Source organism: Carassius auratus, chromosome 31 (assembly GCF_003368295.1).
Source record: "Carassius auratus strain Wakin chromosome 31, ASM336829v1, whole genome shotgun sequence".
In the NCBI taxonomy this organism is placed as follows: domain Eukaryota; kingdom Metazoa; phylum Chordata; class Actinopteri; order Cypriniformes; family Cyprinidae; genus Carassius; species Carassius auratus.
The window spans coordinates 21,587,477-21,604,998 of record NC_039273.1 but is presented as its reverse complement, the minus strand read 5'-3'; the positions used below and the strand labels follow the sequence as shown (position 1 = coordinate 21,604,998).

The window sequence follows — 17,522 nt, the reverse complement described above, 5'->3', positions numbered from 1 at the left end:
ATACAGGATTGGTGAACTATCCCTTTAAGTGTGGAATAATGTATAGGCCCCTTTACTAAATATTTACATGATTTTCAATCAGAACAAATTTTTGTATTATTTATAATAATGGAGTTTTATGGCCACATGGCATTAAATATGTAAACAAATTAACTTGAAAGATCATCTGTGAGAGGGAGAGATATTGGGCTATGGTGTGTTTGGTGTATACTTATGTTGTTTTAAAGTGGAAAAAATATTTTCCACTGAATATGGATGAATATATTTTTTATTATATTCTGTGCTTTTAAATGGGAGAGAGAGCAAAATGTATTCATATTTTACCCTTAATTATATTATATTATACTTACTTTCAGAGCAGTGAGCTAATAAAGTGAAACATACACACTCCCTCATGTTACTCCATCTTTAAAAAATAACACAGCCTATCCTGACTAAATTAAGGTTGTTCTTACACAGCCAAGTTAAGGTTGCTCTGTGCCTGCTCAAATTTCAGAGTAAAGGTGCAATGACACACAAAAGCCAGACTATTATATGTTTGCTAAGACCCAACTCAGCCCTTAGTTTATCAAAGCATACAATTGTAATTGCTGCGAAAATGCATTTATGCCACCTGTGAGCAGCATTAAACAGTCTGTGTAAAGACACCTAAAGGCCACTTCAGAAGTGCTTCTGTGCCACATTTGCAGTATAAATTTGACTTTAGACACACTCACTGTTTACTTTCATGTCAATTCAATTTAAGTTTATTTGTATAGCGTTTTTTATGATGCAAATCTTGTCAAAGCAGCTTTACAGCAGGTTTACAGAAAATTTGGATTGTTTTGGTTGTTTTCTATGAGTTTGTGGATATGCTTGGCCCTAGCTTTTAGAGCCTGTCTATAGCTGGACATACTGTTTTTCCATGCAAATCTAAAAACTTTAAAGTTAGTTTTTCTCAATTTGCGTTTAATTTTAAGTTTCTTTCTTGAGAGAGTGGGTATTACTGTTGTAGCATGGCACAGTACGTTTTTCATTTGATGGGGGCAACAGCTTCTAATGTAGGCCTATAAGAGAAGAAAGTGTCCATATTGCTATAGTCATTTAATCTAGTTCACGTGTATTTATTATTATTACAGAGAGCAGTTGAGATAAATCAGGAATTTTTTTTCGTTAATTTAATATAATTTAAACAGTTATTCAGTATGCAATATTCTGCGATTATTACGCATACAAGCTTGACAGTAGTATTTCGTGTTTCTCTCCAAAATCATATGAAACAGACGGTTGCAACAGTCAATTCGTTGTTTATGCAACAATAAGTCACAAGGGGGAGCTATTGTATAGCCAGGTGCTGCGAGGTGTTGCCCTATTGACCATTCAATGTTTACACAGTCTATTTTTAAATTAGATTTATTTTAATGTTAACCTTAGAAATGAAAAGGTAGCTTTGGCGAAAAACATTTTGTGATTTCAAACCGCTGTCCAAATTTATAATGAAAAACATATTACCAGTGTAAACTGTGTAGTCTACAAAAACGGAATTGTTAGCACTAAAAGCTATTGTAATGACTACATTCTTAAATGTTTTGTCATTTTAAAATGTGGAATATTTCTGTTGTTTGTTAAAGTTCTATCAAGACATTATGTAAATGGCTTTAATTTGCTGTCCTGTAACATACAGCCAATTATGATTAATCAGTGTTTACTATTTAACCCACAGAGTGATTTAAATATTCAGGCAAATTTACAACTTTCTGTGTATACTGGTTAATTCAGCATCTGAATGCTTTTGGAATGGATGTCGTGTGCAGCTTTTACCAAGTTATAGGTCTCTGCAGGAAAGTAATGGGAGTTACCAGATAAGGGTGTTTTTACACCATGATACCTGGTTGGCTGACGTCATAGTGTCGTTAAGTTTTAGGGTTCGGGTTGGGGGAAGGGGGTCATTTAGATTTCATGATTTAGAAACACCCAGCAGTTTGAAAACACCCACAAGGTGATAAACGCCCACTTTTGCACTGCAGAGAATGAAGACCCGCCTCCTGATGCCATTGGCTCGTTCACACGCAAAACCAGCCTCTGATTGGACAGCAAATGTGTCAAACAATGGACGCGGCCTCTGTACCGTGCGTCATGAATCGAAACCAAAAATGTCTCAAAAGGGAAAACAAAAGAGACAGTTTGGCATTTATGACAGAGTGTGAATCATAAACCACTGCTGCTTATATTCGAATGAGGTAAGATTTAATTCAAAACTTTTTTATGAATACGAACAGCCTGTTTGTTGGTAGGTGTTTCTCAATGTGACGCGCATTTCATATTTTCCTAAGGCTTGTTGACATAAATAACTGGGTGCCACTGCCAGCGACTGTAATAGACATTCATTATTTTGAGTATTAAAGGCCATGTACTGACAATATAGAAGACTTAAAAAGGAACCAACGCGACTGTGCTCTGTGTTTTTGTCTTTTTCAAGAAAAGACTGACTGTATCTTATGTTTTTGCTGTTTCATCTAATGACGAAGAGCATAATTGGTCCGAGGACCTTTTGGTTTCATAAATGAAATGGCGGGAGGTTCAAGGTAAGAATTAATAATCTTCTAATAGCAGTTTTAAGTTTAAATGCAGACACGTTCCTTCAAGGTAGCATTGTTTGTTTCTCAGAGACTAGCATTTGACAAAGCCAGCCAAACTGGTAAAACATTTGTTTAAAAACTACTAACGTAATGGCAACAAATTCGAGGGGTTTGAAATTGTTTGAATTGTTTTAGGTAAGTATGTTATCGGGTTCTTATGACGTGAGTCATGTCCACGTTTCTTATGAGCGTGGGTTGCGCAATGAGGTCGCTAGTGGACTGTCCTGACATGTTTTTGTGTGCTGGGTATTTTTTTAAATACCATTTTGAACTACAATTTGTCATGTTTATGCATATTATTTAAATGTCTTTATTAAGGTCTTAACACAATTTAAACAACAACTCTATCTTGTTTTGTATCACACCCAGTGGGTTCCTAATATGAAGTAATTTTAATCTAAAGGCAGCCGAAGGGATAGTGTGTGACAAGGTGATTTGGAGGCTGACAGCGGGATGGCCCACTTTGATACAGAGTACCAGCGCCTGGAGGCGTCCTACAGCGACTCCCCTCCCGGAGAAGAGAATCTGCTGGTACATGTTCCAGAGGGATCCAAATGTAAGATCACACATAGAATGGGTGCCTATTGTATGTCAGAGCCATATGCTTTTATTCTTTGGGCATGTTTACCTTAAATGAGCAATGGATAAGCAGCATGCTTTTTACCTTTAACCTTACTCTTAAATTTTCCACGTAATTTTGTCATAAAATTTATCAATTTACTAATTTATTGCAGCTCCATGGCACCACATTGAAAATCTGGACCTTTTCTTCCAGAGAATATCCTTTGAGCACTGAAATGAATTGCTTGATTTTGAGTTAAATTGTTTTTTTTAAATAGAGCAAGTTAGATCAAGTATATTTACATCAATATAGTGATTACAGTCAACATAAGTCTTTATATTTTCCTTAACATTCAGTAAGTCTATAGTCTACACCAGAAGAATGGATTCACGTGTATGCTGCTGGGAGAAATATTTGAGCTTGTGTAAGTATCAAATAATTTGCTATATTCTTCATTAAACATGATAGTGTAATATGATAATGCTTATTAAAAGTGTCTGTAAACAATGAATCTGTGATCAAATTCATGTACTTTTCCCATTATTATTTCAGGCAACTGGTGTTTGTGGTGGCATTCACAGTGTTCCTGGCTAATTGTGTGGACTATGACATCCTCTTTGCCAACAAGTTTGTTAATCACACTGATTCCTCAAAGGTTACTCTCCCTGATGCATTTCTTCCAGTGGATGTGTGCAGTGCTAGGTATATTTGCTATATTAAAAGTAATTAATGATGTGGCTTTTATGTTATTGCTTCTAACTATTACAGTGTGATCCATCATAACACAAACTGTCTTTTGTTAACATTTGTTTTAGGATCCGTGACAATGTTTTTGTCATCTTCATCCTTATCATATCAGGGGTCTTTTGGCTCCACCGTCTCATCAAGTTTATCTACAACATCTGTTGCTACTGGGAGATCAGATCGTTTTACATCAACGCCCTAAAAATGACCATGGTGAGCTTTTCTGCTAACACATTGTAGCACATTTACTAAAACGTTTGGGTTCAGCGGAGGAAAGCATACACTATTTTTCTTAGTTCTTATGTGTTTTTAAAGCCTGTAAGCCACTCAAACTACTGATAATTTTTCAGAGCAAAGGTACATTTTTAACCGTTTAATAAGCCCTCTCTCTTTTGCAGGCGGACATTCCTTATTTCACCTGGCAGGAGGTGCAGGCAAGGATTATTGAGATACAGAAGGAGCACCAGATTTGCATCCACAAAAAAGAACTGACAGAGCTTGACATCTACCACCGCATACTGCGTTTTAAAAACTACATGGTCGCGATGGTCAATAAGTCACTCCTACCCGTGCGTTTTCGCTTGCCTCTGCTGGGCAACACTATTTTTTATACTCGTGGCCTCAAGTATAACTTTGAGTTGATTTTCTTCTGGGGCCCTGGATCCCTTTTTGAAAACGAGTGGAGTCTGAAGCCAGAGTACAGACGTGGAGGGAACCGTTTGGAGCTAGCGGATCGTCTGAGCTCAAGGATCTTGTGGATTGGAATTGCCAACCTTCTCTTGTGTCCAGTTATCCTGATTTGGCAGATTCTGTATGCGTTCTTCAGCTACACTGAGTTGATCAAGCGGGAGCCGGGAAGTCTGGGTGCTCGATGTTGGTCCCTGTATGGCCGTTTTTACCTCCGACACTTCAATGAACTAGACCATGAGCTGATGTCACGCCTCAGCAAGGGCTACAAGGCCTCCTCGAAGTACATGAACTGCTTCATGTCCCCATTACTGACAGTGGTGGCCAAGAATGTGGCATTCTTTGCGGGCTCCATACTAGCAGTTTTGATTGCTTTGACCATTTATGATGAAGATGTATTGGCGGTCGAACACGTGCTCAGCAGTATTACATTGCTTGGGGTCTGCATCACAATCTGCAGGTGTGACAAAGATAAAACAGATCACTAGAATTGAGTCTTTGGATATTTGTTGTCCAGTTTGAGTCTTAACTTTGAACTGTTTGGTGCTCATTCTTTCATCCTCGTTTGCCCTAGGTCTTTTATCCCAGACAAGCATATGGTGTACTGCCCGGAGCAGCTGCTTAAAGTGATCTTGGCATTTATCCATTACATGCCTGATCATTGGCAGGGTAATGCTCACCGCTATGAGACCAGAGACGAGTTCGCACAGCTCTTTCAGTACAAGGCTGTAAGTAAAGCAGTAACTTAAAGGGTTAGTTCGCCCAAAAATGAAAATTATGTCATTAATAACTCACCCTTATGCTGTTCCAAACATGTAAGGCCTCCTTTTATCTTCGGAACACAGTTTAAGATATTTTAGATTTAGTCCGAGAGCTCTCAGTCCCTCCATTGAAGCTGTGTGTACGGTATACTGTCCATGTCCAGAAAGGTAAGAAAAACATCATCAAAGTAGTCCATGTGACATCAGAGGGTCAGTTGGAATTTTTTGAAGCATCGAAAATACATTTTGGTCCAAAAATAGCAAAAACAACGACTTCATTCAGCATTGTCTTCTCTTCCGTGTCTGTGTGAGAAAGAGTTCAAATCAAAGCAGCTGGATTTCCGGTTCGCGAACGAATCATTCAGTTCACCAAATCGAACTGAATCATTTTAAACGGTTCGCATCTCTAATACGCATTAATCCACAAATGACTTAAGCTGTTAACTTTTTTTAATGTGGCTGACACTCCCTCTGAGTTCAAACAAACCAATATCCCGGAGTAATTCATGTACTCAAACAGTACATTGACTGAACTGCTGTGATGAACACCGAGCCGAACCAGATAACGAACAATAGACTGACTCGTTCACGAGTGAAGAACCGTTTCTGTCAGACGTGTCCGATTCGTGAACCGAGGAGCTGATGATACTGCGCATGTGTGATTCAGCGTGAAGCAGACCGACACACAGAGCGTCTGAACTGAACTGATTCTTTTGGTGATTGATTCTGAACTGATTCTGTGCTAGTGTTATGGGTGCGGGTAAACCGAAGGCTTGAATCAAGGGCAATCATTGCCAATGACGCCATTACGTCGAGCGCAAAAGAACCGGTGAACCGTTTTCTTCAACCGGTTTATTGAATCGAACTGTCCGAAAGAACTACTGGTGATCCGAACACCGATGCAACCGGTTCTTCACTCGTGAACGAGTCAGTCTATTGTTCGTTATCTGGCTCGGCTCGGTGTTCATCACAGCAGTTCAGTCAATGTACTGTTTGAGTACATGAATTACTCCGGGATATTGGTTTGTTTGAACTCAGAGGGAGTGTCAGCCACATTAAAAAAAGTTAACAGCTTAAGTCATTTGTGGATTAATGCGTATTAGAGATGCGAACCGTTTAAAACGATTCAGTTCGATTTGGTGAACTGAATGATTCGTTTGCGAACCGGAAATCCAGCTGCTTTGATTTGAACTCTCTCTCACACAGACACGGAAGAGAAGAAAATGCTGAATGAAGTCGTCGTTTTTGCTATTTTTGGACCAAAATGTATTTTCGATGCTTCAAAAAATTCCAACGGACCCTCTGATGTCACATGGACTAATTTGATGTTTTTCTTACCTTTCTGGACATGGAGAGTATACCGTACACACAGCTTCAATGGAGGGACTGAGAGCTCTCTGTGTTCCGAAGATAAAAGGAGGTCTTACATGTTTGGAACAGCATAATGGTGAGTTATTAATGACATAATTTCATTTTTGGGCGAACTTACCCTTTAAGAAATACTTCTTTGTGTACCCAACACAAATATATTATTATTATTATTGTTGTTGATGAAATCTAATATAACATTTCCATTAAATTAAATAAAAATGAGAATCAGAAAACCAAAACTATATTAAACATTTTTCAAAGTTAACATAAAATAAAAAGGACCACCAAGTTTTGATACACAAGACACAATGCATTACAGAATCAAAACAGGATTTTGATGATAATAATGGCATGCACCATATAAATAGTGCAAATGTTTTTGGGAATTCCCAAGTCCCATCTGCAGTTTCAGTTTTGTTTTTATATTAAGAGGTCGAAAGTGGATTATCCATTGACAATACAATCAATAACATGCATTCCTGTAACAGAATTTAATGTTGATTGTCTTTTGGTCTGTTCTTATAGGTGTTTATTCTCGAGGAGCTGTTGAGTCCTGTGATCACTCCCTTCATTCTTATTTTTTGCTTGCGGCGTAAATCTCTAGAGATCATCGATTTTTTCCGAAACTTTACTGTGGATGTGGTTGGAGTGGGTGATACTTGCTCTTTTGCACAGATGGATGTCCGTCAACATGGTCACCCTGCGGTAAGGACGGAAAATCTTTTTCCCCAAAATTATTTTTATCTATCTACCTAGTTCTCCCTTTATTGTTGACTCTGATGTCCTGTTTTGGTCCACTATAGTGGATGTCTGCTGGGAAAACGGAGGCCTCTATCTATCAGCAGGCAGAAGATGGGAAGACTGAACTGTCACTCATGCACTTCGCTATCACAAATCCACACTGGCAGCCCCCTCGGGAGAGCACGCATTTCATCAGCCATCTGAAAGAGAAGGTGCACCGTGAGGCCGCCGCAGGACAGCAGGGAATCATAGCAGAGAATCCTGAATTTACCTCAACCCATTCACTGCAGTCTGATTCAGAGGTATCCACATGACTGAGCTGCCAACATCCATCCATCCAGATTACTACATATAATATGATATATTCTAATGGCAAATCTGATCAATAATTGGAATAGTAATAATTGCTATTATATTAAAATATTAGACTGGGTTCTAAAAGATATGAATGAAAGGTGAACCAAGTAGAAAATGCACTTTTAAGGTTAGATATAATATAATTACAAAGAGAACAAATTTCTTTTTAAATAGAGGTTTGGTTTTGGATGTTGTTTCATTTCAGCCTCGCAGTCTTATTGCAAATCTCCTGATGGGACCCCCTTCCTTGGCCTCGCTGCATCTGGGTCGAGAGGGCTCCATCCATCCTTTGTCCATTGGAGTGAGTGAGGGGGCATCCGCCCTCTATTCCATCTCTCCTGTCAGCACGAGTCTACACCTGCGGGGCAGCTACCCATCTGCCAGACTGCCACGACCTGATCATCCAGCTGTGGTGGCTGGACGAGCGATGACAGGCTCAGGGTAATGACTGAATAAAAGCTTAACACATTCATTAAAATAATTCATTGAATATACTTATACAGTATATGATGTTGTTATAATATTTTTTCATATGTCACATTAAAATGACATTTTTCAGCTTTATATATATATCTATTGCATTTTAATTGATTTTGAGAATGATACTAGAATTAGCTGTGGGCACATGCATTCTCATTGGGATGAAGGAGTGTTCATTAACATTAAAACAAAGTTAAAAGCAAACAAAACAACAAAGATTTCTATTTCAGATAAATGCCGTCATCAAAGAATCCTGAAAACAATGCATCACAGTTTCACAAACATTAAGCAGCACAACTGTTTTCAACATTGACAATATTAAGAAATGTTACTTAAGCACCAAATGATTTTAGAAGGGTGACATTGAAGACTGGAGTAATGGCAACTTGAAAACAGCTTTGAAATCATAGAAATAAATTAAATAAATATATGTATAGAATAAATGAGAATATTTCATTTTATTAGTATTTTTTTTATATATATTTTAATTGCAGCCACTATACTTTATAAAAAAAAAAAAAAAGTAATATCCACAGCAACATATGTGTCTTTGCATCTTTACAGCTAGACTCATTTTAAAATGTCCTTGCCAATATTAAAACTATTCCATATCATTAATTTGTTCTTTTTATTTATTTTTTTCCTTCTCAACTCTTGGATCGTCCTCATCTAGCACTGATGCCCGTACCATCAGCTCTGGCAGTAGTGCCTGGGAAGGCCAGCTGACCAGTATGGTCCTATCAGAGTATGCCTCCACAGAGATGAGCATTCATGCCCTTTACATGCATGAGGTAAAGCACCACATGAACAGATGATAGAACCAAAACTTTATATTACAGAATTATGGAATCAGTGAATGCACATGCACTGATCCAAGAATGGGAGACTGTCGTGATCAACACATGGCAAGAATATCATTACCTATACTTTCCACGAATGTGGGGCATCTTGGCAGCTTTTCTGTGACTGTCTGATCCAAATCAGCCTTTTAACCAACAATGTGTTGAAAGAGGTCAGTCTCTAGTCTGCTCCTGAATATTAAAAACTATATCTAATGTATGTGTAGATGCACAAGCAGCAGTCGCGAGGTGAGGTGTCTCGACACACCTGGCACAGACAGGAGAGTGACGAGAGCAGTGAGAGTGTCAGTGAGGACATAGAAGCCGCCCGCAACTTCCCCCGGTCCAGTACTTTCCCAACCACTTCACACAGGGAGGGGCCAGCACAGCCGAGCGGCAGCCAACAGCGCTACGGCGGAGCCTCAGGTACTATTAATATCTGTTTGTAATTCATAAGAATGTAAAGGTGCCACCCCTCCCTTAGTCTTTAAATGGGTGTGACACATTCTGTCTCCTGTAGATCCTGTTTCTGGAAGCTTTCGGGCCCAGAGAACTCCTCGTATGCCTATGGGCGGCTGGTCTGAGGAGAACCAAATGGGCAGACATCACGACCCAGTGCCCGAGGAGGGGTCTGAGGATGAGCTACCACCACAAATTCATAAGGTACAACATGCAAGTGGTAAATATGAAGCAACGGTGATATGTGCTTGATTCCTAATAACCATTTCTGTGTTCTGGTCTGTTTTTAGGTGACTTAACAGGTATATCGTAGAGGAAGCACTCAAGTGAGACTCACAGCATCCACTTACTTTTGGACACTGACAAAAGTATACTCGTGGACAAAACTCGAGTCCTAGTTTATTGTATGTCACAGAGTGGCATCATGACAAATTTTGAGATGCATTGTAATGGTTTGAGCTTCTGAGGGAATGATACAAATGAACTACATCATCAAAGTCACTCAATTATTCATAGTTCTCACATATCGATCCACCTTAGAGAAGCTGCAAAACTGGTTCTGTAAAATACTTCATTGTGAACAGGAAAGTCTGTTTGACAGAAACAGTCCTTCGAGTAAACTTCCTAATAGGATTGTGTTCAGCTGACCCTGACATTTCCGTTCTTGTCGAGAAGTAATTCTTGGTGTTGATGTAGGATATTTGTGCTTAGTATTTTTGAGCAGCTTTGAGTCATTTCGATTAAAGGAAGAAATATTTATAATATGCAATGTGCCATTATGAACTTTAAGCTTTGGAAAAATAGATTTTGTCAAACAGATTTCTGGGAGGTGGAAAAAAACCACTGAAGATCATTCAAGCCTGGTACTGTAAAAAAGTATGCATGCTCTCTTAATTTATATTATTTGCACAACATCAAATAAGAATGCACTTTATTCATATCCAAAGGAAGACTCCAATGCAGTGGGCAAATCAGACTTGTTTTTATTAACATGCAGTTTTAAAGTAAGTTGTATATTTCTGGGATGAAAATGTTTTTTTTTTTTCTACTTACATTTTCAGTTTATTTACCATGGCTAAAGTGAATAAAACGTCTATGAGAATGAATGGGGTTATGTAAAACATATTTCATATATCTCAGGACCGGTTTGTTTTTAGCACTGAATTTGCACAGAAAGTGCATGACACTTATTGGGTGACTGCAGACTGCTGCACCTTCCATCCTCAAACCCTTAACAACTAAAAGGGGAGTAAACAAACCTTTGTGTAGTTTGTGTGACTGCAAAGATCTTGGATCTCATTCATAGACCATCACTGCATAAAATGGCAAAATGTATATATTTTATTTCAGATAAACTGACAGCATTTCTCATATCTCACACATACATTGTGCTTAGAAAGTGTTCAAGGTGCAAATTCTGCATGACCCTTGACCTTTATAATGCTTCTGTGACCTTAACTAATCTATCAACTGCAGCTGTGCATTTTCCATGTCTTGTTTTAAGTTGTCTAGACGGTGTTGTAGATTTACATTTTGTTAAGGTTCAATTCATTAATAAAATGTATTTAATAGTTTGTGTAGAACTCCTAAAACAAATTCAAATCTAACTACAATAATTTTTATGTTTTATTAGTTTGTGAATTAGAGTTGAAAATGAACAGACTACACGACATTACACATTCACCGCACATTTTTAGATCGCAAAAGCTAAGTAAAACGAATCGCCCGAACAGGGACTTGAACCCTGGACCCTCAGATTAAAAGTCTGATGCTCTACCGACTGAGCTATCCGGGCTTAATTTTGCGTCACTCCACATCTTCATTTGATCAATATATCCGACAAATTTTGAATTTTGAAACTACATAAATGTATAATTCCTTAGGTGGGCTCACGAAAAGTGAAGTATGAATACCATTAAACGCTGGGAGCTGAGCTGAACTACAGCAGCACGCAAAGTGGCAGAGAACGATGATTTTCTTCCATTCTGATGAACCCAATCCAATTTCAGAATCTGAAACGATGTTTTTATAAACTCTTAACTTTGCATTCCGATTCACATATTCGTTTACAAGTGAACTGCACAAAAGAACAAATCTAATTTACAACACAATTTCAGCGCATGCGCAGATGTGGCCGCATTATTATGTTTCACGCAGACGTTGTTTTGCAGCCATGTATTGTATTTAAAATACAATAATATATTTTAATACTTGAATTATTTCCTTATTTTCGAATGGCAAATCCTATTTCCAATTTGAGAACTTTTTTTTCCTTCATCTAAATCCCACCATAACGCTAACATCATCCACTAACAGGCATTACATTGCATTTAACAGTTGATAAACTACTAAACTACTCAAGACTCGTAATTTCAAGCCTTTCAAAAGTGTACTACTAATTTATCCGATGTTTTCCTTTAAATCTAGATTTATTTGCCGTTCCTTATTTTCTGTCTTCTGTTAGAAAGGTAAAACTATTTATTTTCCATCAGTTAATCTAATGATCAGAAGCTACTTTAGAATATGTCAGAACTTGAAGTACATAAAATGTGCACAAATGTGAGACGACCGATTCAGAATATTGTAGTGGATCATACTGTGCAGAGATCTTCTACAAAAAAATAAAATCAACTACACATTTTGCATTTTAGGAACTCTTTTAAGTCTTTAATTCTAAGAAATGTAATCTTGACTCTAAAATGAAAGCAAAAATGACAAAAGTGTAACATAGACAACACATGCAATATGTTATTAAATTCCTATTTTTGTTTTATATTAAGCCCATGGTTTTCTTCCCTAGGGCCCTTTCCCAGCCAGAGGCCGTAGGCTTAACCTGTACGAATTTCTTTCTTTAAAAAAATAATAATAATAAAAAAATAAATAAAAAAAAACATTGGGTACCAAAGTTGTTGAACCCCATTGACTTTCACAGAGTGGGGGAAAAACCCCACTATGGAAGTCAATCAGCACCAGAAAAATTTTCATTTTTGGGTGAACTATACAGTGTATGTATGTATGTATGCATGTATGTATATACACCCACACCCACACATATATAATTGAAGTGACGGAAACCAAAAATACATTTAGACTAAAATATTTATTGAATTAAGAAATGTATTTATTTTCATAGAAATCCTGTCTATAAAAAAATAATATAAAACATTTTTACAAAACATGTCCTACCATGTGCATTTAAACTGTGGCATCCATAAAAAAACAAAAAACAAAAACACATATACAAGTGCAAATGCCTTAATATATGCTTATTGTGGACAACATGTAAAAAATATAAACTGAACAATTACAGACCATTCAAACTTTGTAAACAAAAAAATTAAAAACACGTTATTGGTGACATTGTTTCAGCTAAAATGATAAAGCATTAAAAAAATAGCAAATAAAAATGTATGAATGTAAAAAAAACTAATTTAAACAGACTGGCACACTAATGATCAGAATTCTTCCTTCATCGATCAGATTTTCTGGCATATGGAAGCACTGATGGGGAACCTGTGGGAAAAAAATATAGATGCAGGACTGATATTTCTAATCATATTGTTTGTGTATATATGTCTTACATGCAGTCACTTTACACACAGTGTGCAGTGTTTTTTTTTTTAATATAAATTAATTATATTCAGCAAAGACATTAAACTGATCAAAAGTGACACTAAAAACTTGTTATCAAAGTTCTGGCCGGCCTCATCCTACCTGGACAAGCGGCTCCCAGACGCTGCTGGACAGTCTCCAGATGCTGGATATACTCTGTAAGGGAACGTTCTTGATCTTGGGTAGAGCTGAAGGAGCGTTCAGCTGCTCCCAACACTGGACTTGTGTACATTCTTGGAATATGGTATAAGAAGAGAAAAGAGGGGAAGTTAAGTTATTAAATCTGTTGTTTTTAAAAACACTGACTAAAAGGGGGGGCTAGATCAACACTCCATACACCTGTTTGAGAAGTAAGAATTCTTTTCACCTGTGATTCAGTCTGAAGGGTGATTTGATTGGCGGCACCAGAGACGAGGCCACGCCCCTTTGAGCCAAGGCATGATCACGGGTGGGTGGAGAGTTGAACGCAACTCCAGACTGCTGAGGCCTCAGCACTTCAGTCCTCAGAACAGTAACTAAGACAGCACGTAAATGGCTAAGGATTCAAATCACCCGTAGAACTACCAAATCAAGTGTGCAAGCTGAACTAGATCATGTGATTTACACACTTACCTGTGCTCGGTCCTGTTCCACGCACTGTGGCACTGCCTACTGAGATTTTCCTTGTAGCTCTCTGCCATTTCCTGGTGAGGAACTTTAATCTAAAAAGCAATAAGAAACTAAGTAACCACCCAGAATTAAGTAAAAAAAAAAAAAAAAAGTCTCAAATTCAAATAAAAACATGTCTAAACTTAAAACTGTTACAAGCCAGTATTTTCAAAATGCTATGCTAATCATGCTGCATAGCCAGTTGTCTTACCTTGAGATAGCGATGACTACTCTGACAGATGTTCTGAAGCGGTTTAGAGGCCTGGAGACCTGCGATTGGCTCAACGTCGGCCGCGCACCCATACGCGCGATGAGCGCAAGAGTAGCCTGTTCACACTCTTGAAACCCTCCCAGCAGCAACAGCAGATAACGCTTCTGATAAACCAGAGACTTCCTGTAACTCTCCGCTCGCAGGTATCTCTCATAAAGTCGCTGCACCTACAGGAACAGGTTCATAAAGCAAGTAGTTCAAACAAACTAAAACGCTTTACAATGGACTTTTACATTTTTTTTGAAGCAGCATGCGATGCTTATACAAGACTCCTTAACAGCTCTGGGGTTTCCTTAACCGGCTTTGTATGGGAACTACGGGGGGAGGGTTGAGTTGATGGAAAATAATAATTAAATTATAAGTGTATATTTAAAAATATATACATTCATAAGTTCTGACCATTAGCCAACATCAGAGAACAGTGAATGTGTTCTTAAATTATTGAAATAAGTTCAAATCTCAGAATGGTACTTCAAGTACACATTTTCGGTCAAGACCAAACACTGTACATCAAAGAATTAAAAGAAAAGGACATATTATACATTGTGAAACTGTAATCCAGCGAACCTTGTTGTTGGAGAGGTCATAGGTCGGTCTGTTTTCATTGCTACCAGTGACTTTAGACAGTTCAGTCTCCGCTCTACGCAGCGCAGCCTGAAGAGTTGCTTTTTCCTTCTGCCAGGTCAGCTTCTCTGATGACATGCACTGGTCCGTAACAGCAGAAGAATTCACCTGACGGACAGACAAACACACACAAACAAATGAGCTTGGAGCATCAAAAACTATTTACTATACTTTGAAATTTACATGCATTCAAATGATAAAGATTTATCTCTCCTTTTTTTTTATATATATATTTTCTTTCATTATCCTTTTTATCATTAATAGTAATGTGTCCATGCTAGATCTGTATATTACAGCCGTATATTATTATTACTTTTGTTATGATTACTTGTTTATACAAAATTTTCATGCAAACATTTTTCAAGTGGATTTACTGGTTGCTTTAGGTCTTGATTGATATTAAAAAAAGGTTCACTTTCAAAAAAGGATCATAAAAATAAAAAAATAAACCAACTGAAAATGATCTTACCTGCTCCTGGCGTTTCAGGCTTTGCAGGTCTCTCTCCAAACAGGATATAGTGTGTTTGAGGGAGATCTTCTCCTCACTCAGAGCAGCGAGACACTCTGAGAACTTGGCGTTCTCCTTCAGCAAACGTTCCATTAGTGAAGGAGAGGATGAGGTAGAATCCTATTGAGCAGAAGATTAATCACATTACATTATAGGATCCAAATCAGTTTGGGGAAAAGCACAATTGTGATTCCTGAGATCTGCAGTTTAAAAAAACCTCCAGGTTTGCTTTGCTTGTCTAAAGGGTTGCACAATTTGTATACAAAAACACAACAGAAGTCCCTGAGAACTGAAACTACTTGGTAATCAAAATCCTTCAAAATATCAGTTTTTAATCAGTCAATCAGTTTTGCAATGACATGGGGGTGGGTAAATAGACACTGCCTCATTTTTGGGTGAATTATCCCTTTAGCATGTAGGCTTTCTTAGGTATGCTGTACTCACAAAGTAGAACAAAACCTATTTTTCTTTATTTTTAAATGTCATACCAATCATTCGACATCTGTACTAACACTTTCATCTGAGTGAAAGCTTTTGAGAATCAGTAGGTCTGGGTATATTTGCTTGTAAAACAAAAGCAGCATTTTGGGGGTTAGGTTTGGGTTTGTAATTTAAGAGTACATGTAAAAAAAAAAAACATAATACCCATTTAAAACTTCTGGCTGCAGAATATTACCTGAGGGATGTTTGTGAGTGCGCTCTGACCCCGGGTCAGGCCACTGGAGTGTGTGTCTCTCTGCAGGCGGTCTGACGCGAGCTGCTTCTCTTTCTGCTCCAGGTCAGCCAGCGTCTGCTGCAGCTGCCTCAACTGCTGCTGGTCCTTCTGACGCAACACCTCCAACTCCAACTGAGACAATTTATCATACAACTTCAGTGCTCTAAATCTACATTATAATGCACATGTACATATCAATTTAAAGGGTTAGTTCATCCAAAAGTGAAAACTTATTTGTTTATTAACCCTAATTTAATTTCAAGCCCATGGGACTGGTTAATATTCGAAACAAAATAGGACATTCTTTGAAACCGGAGCAGTTTCTGACCCATTAAAATACAAATTGCTCTGATGAACTGATCTAATTTAGGTTTTGGGTCTTATATATTTGGAATAATGAGGATGAGTAAATTATGACAGAACCGTCATTATTGGGTGAACTATCCCTTTAAGAAGATTAATCTTTTTCTTCACCAGTTTCTCATTGGTGCGTTCCTGTCGTCGCTCCTTTTCCACCTGCTCCTGTTTCCTCTGCCTCTCCATCTGTTCCTCCCTCACTCTCTCCCTCTCTTTCACCACTCTCATCTTTTCCTTCATCACATCCAACTCCGTTTGTAACTGAGCTGCTCTCTCTCGCTCCGCCTCTAGGGTGCGTCCGACCTCTGTTTTCTGAGTCTGCAGGCCCTCCAGAGCTGCACGGAGCCTCCTCACTTCCTCCTGCTCCTTGTGTGACTCCTGCTCCGCCTGCTCCGCTTGCCTGCGCTTCCCTTCCAGCACCTGTCCTTGCAGACGTTCCAGCATGGTTGCCAGGTCCTCCCCCTGACGCCTCTCCTGTTCCAACTGAGCCCGTAGGTCCTGAATAAACTTTCGGTCATGGGCACTGGCTGCTTCCTGTCTGCGAGCTTCCTCCTCTAAACGGCGCGTGTGCTCCTGGGCTTGGCGAGAGAGCAAATCTGAGAGCTCTGCTGATCGGGAGCGTTCCTCCTCCAGGCGGGAAAGCGCAAGTTCGGTGCGTTCGTGCTCCTTGGTCAACAGGGCCTCACAACGAGACTGCTCAATCTGGAGCTCGGAGCGCAGGTTACTGGATGTGATGCGCTCCTGTTCCAGTGCGGAGTTCAGCTGACTGACATGGGATGCTTGCTCATTCAAAGCTTGGTGCAGAGACTGTTTAAAGAAAAAAGAAAAAGGATTATTACATTGTAATTAGGGTCAATAATCACCACATAACTAAATTAAGTTAGTTTAGTACCATATTTTCCGGACTATAAGTCAGTTTAAGTCAGGTGCGACTTAGTTATCAAAATTAATTTGACATGAACCAAGAGAAAACATTACTGTCTACAGCCGTGAAGGGCGCTCTATGCTGCTCAGTGTTCCTGTAGTCTACACTGAAAACATAGGGCACCCTCTCGCAGCTGTAGACGGTAATGTTTTCTCTCTGTTCTAAATAAATGCGACTTATAGTCCAGTGCGACTTATATAGGTTTTGCCCGTCTCTGTGTGAATGAATGAATGGCAGAGACGT

The 17,522-nt window shown here is 38.6% G+C and overlaps 2 protein-coding genes and 1 non-coding gene across 11 annotated transcripts in view; 1 reads left to right on the top strand and 2 right to left on the bottom strand.

Moving 5' to 3' along the window:
- The first annotated feature begins 2,082 nt into the window (after nucleotides 1–2,082).
- LOC113050823 (autophagy-related protein 9A-like) lies at nucleotides 2,083–10,725 on the top strand. Of its 6 annotated transcripts, none has more exons than XM_026214181.1 (16): nucleotides 2,083–2,219; nucleotides 2,508–2,564; nucleotides 3,022–3,174; nucleotides 3,353–3,396; nucleotides 3,540–3,604; nucleotides 3,733–3,882; nucleotides 3,996–4,137; nucleotides 4,323–5,071; nucleotides 5,186–5,339; nucleotides 7,269–7,448; nucleotides 7,547–7,786; nucleotides 8,047–8,282; nucleotides 8,995–9,112; nucleotides 9,388–9,586; nucleotides 9,681–9,823; nucleotides 9,910–10,725. In XM_026214181.1, the coding sequence occupies exons 3-16, from the start codon at nucleotides 3,072–3,074 to the stop codon at nucleotides 9,916–9,918; spliced, it is 2,532 nt and encodes an 843-aa protein (XP_026069966.1). In that variant the 5' UTR covers nucleotides 2,083–2,219; nucleotides 2,508–2,564; nucleotides 3,022–3,071; the 3' UTR covers nucleotides 9,919–10,725. The 6 variants fall into 6 exon arrangements, with proteins under 6 accessions (XP_026069966.1, XP_026069969.1, XP_026069967.1 ...); XM_026214184.1 differs by having other exon boundaries at nucleotides 2,988–3,174; XM_026214182.1 differs by having other exon boundaries at nucleotides 2,090–2,219; nucleotides 2,464–2,564.
- A 616-nt stretch (nucleotides 10,726–11,341) lies between these two features.
- trnak-uuu (transfer RNA lysine (anticodon UUU)) lies at nucleotides 11,342–11,414 on the bottom strand. The gene has a single exon. It is a non-coding gene; the product is annotated as a tRNA-Lys (tRNA).
- Nucleotides 11,415–12,700: 1,286 nt separating this feature from the next.
- The window catches only part of pcnt (pericentrin), a 38,607-nt gene continuing 33,785 nt past the window's right edge, over nucleotides 12,701–17,522 (bottom strand). For all 4 annotated transcript variants that reach the window (XM_026214175.1, XM_026214176.1, XM_026214177.1 and 1 more), the window contains 9 exons: nucleotides 16,472–17,161; nucleotides 15,959–16,129; nucleotides 15,244–15,402; nucleotides 14,718–14,882; nucleotides 14,091–14,317; nucleotides 13,844–13,932; nucleotides 13,599–13,746; nucleotides 13,334–13,464; nucleotides 12,701–13,132 (listed from right to left, as the gene is read on the bottom strand). In XM_026214175.1, the coding sequence (XP_026069960.1) occupies nucleotides 13,089–13,132; nucleotides 13,334–13,464; nucleotides 13,599–13,746; nucleotides 13,844–13,932; nucleotides 14,091–14,317; nucleotides 14,718–14,882; nucleotides 15,244–15,402; nucleotides 15,959–16,129; nucleotides 16,472–17,161 (1,824 nt within the window). In that variant the 3' untranslated portion in view covers nucleotides 12,701–13,088. The remainder of the gene's footprint in view (nucleotides 13,133–13,333; nucleotides 13,465–13,598; nucleotides 13,747–13,843; nucleotides 13,933–14,090; nucleotides 14,318–14,717; nucleotides 14,883–15,243; nucleotides 15,403–15,958; nucleotides 16,130–16,471; nucleotides 17,162–17,522) is intronic.

Coding starts and splice junctions, on each gene's coding strand:
- LOC113050823 (XM_026214181.1), top strand. CDS start 3,072: ATGGCCCACTTTGATACAGAGTACCAGCGCCTGGAGGCGTCCTACAGC. Junction 3,397..3,539: donor TGGACCTTTTCTTCCAGAGA/ATATCCTTTGAG, acceptor AACATTCAGTAA/GTCTATAGTCTACACCAGAA. Junction 5,340..7,268: donor AGCTCTTTCAGTACAAGGCT/GTAAGTAAAGCA, acceptor CTGTTCTTATAG/GTGTTTATTCTCGAGGAGCT.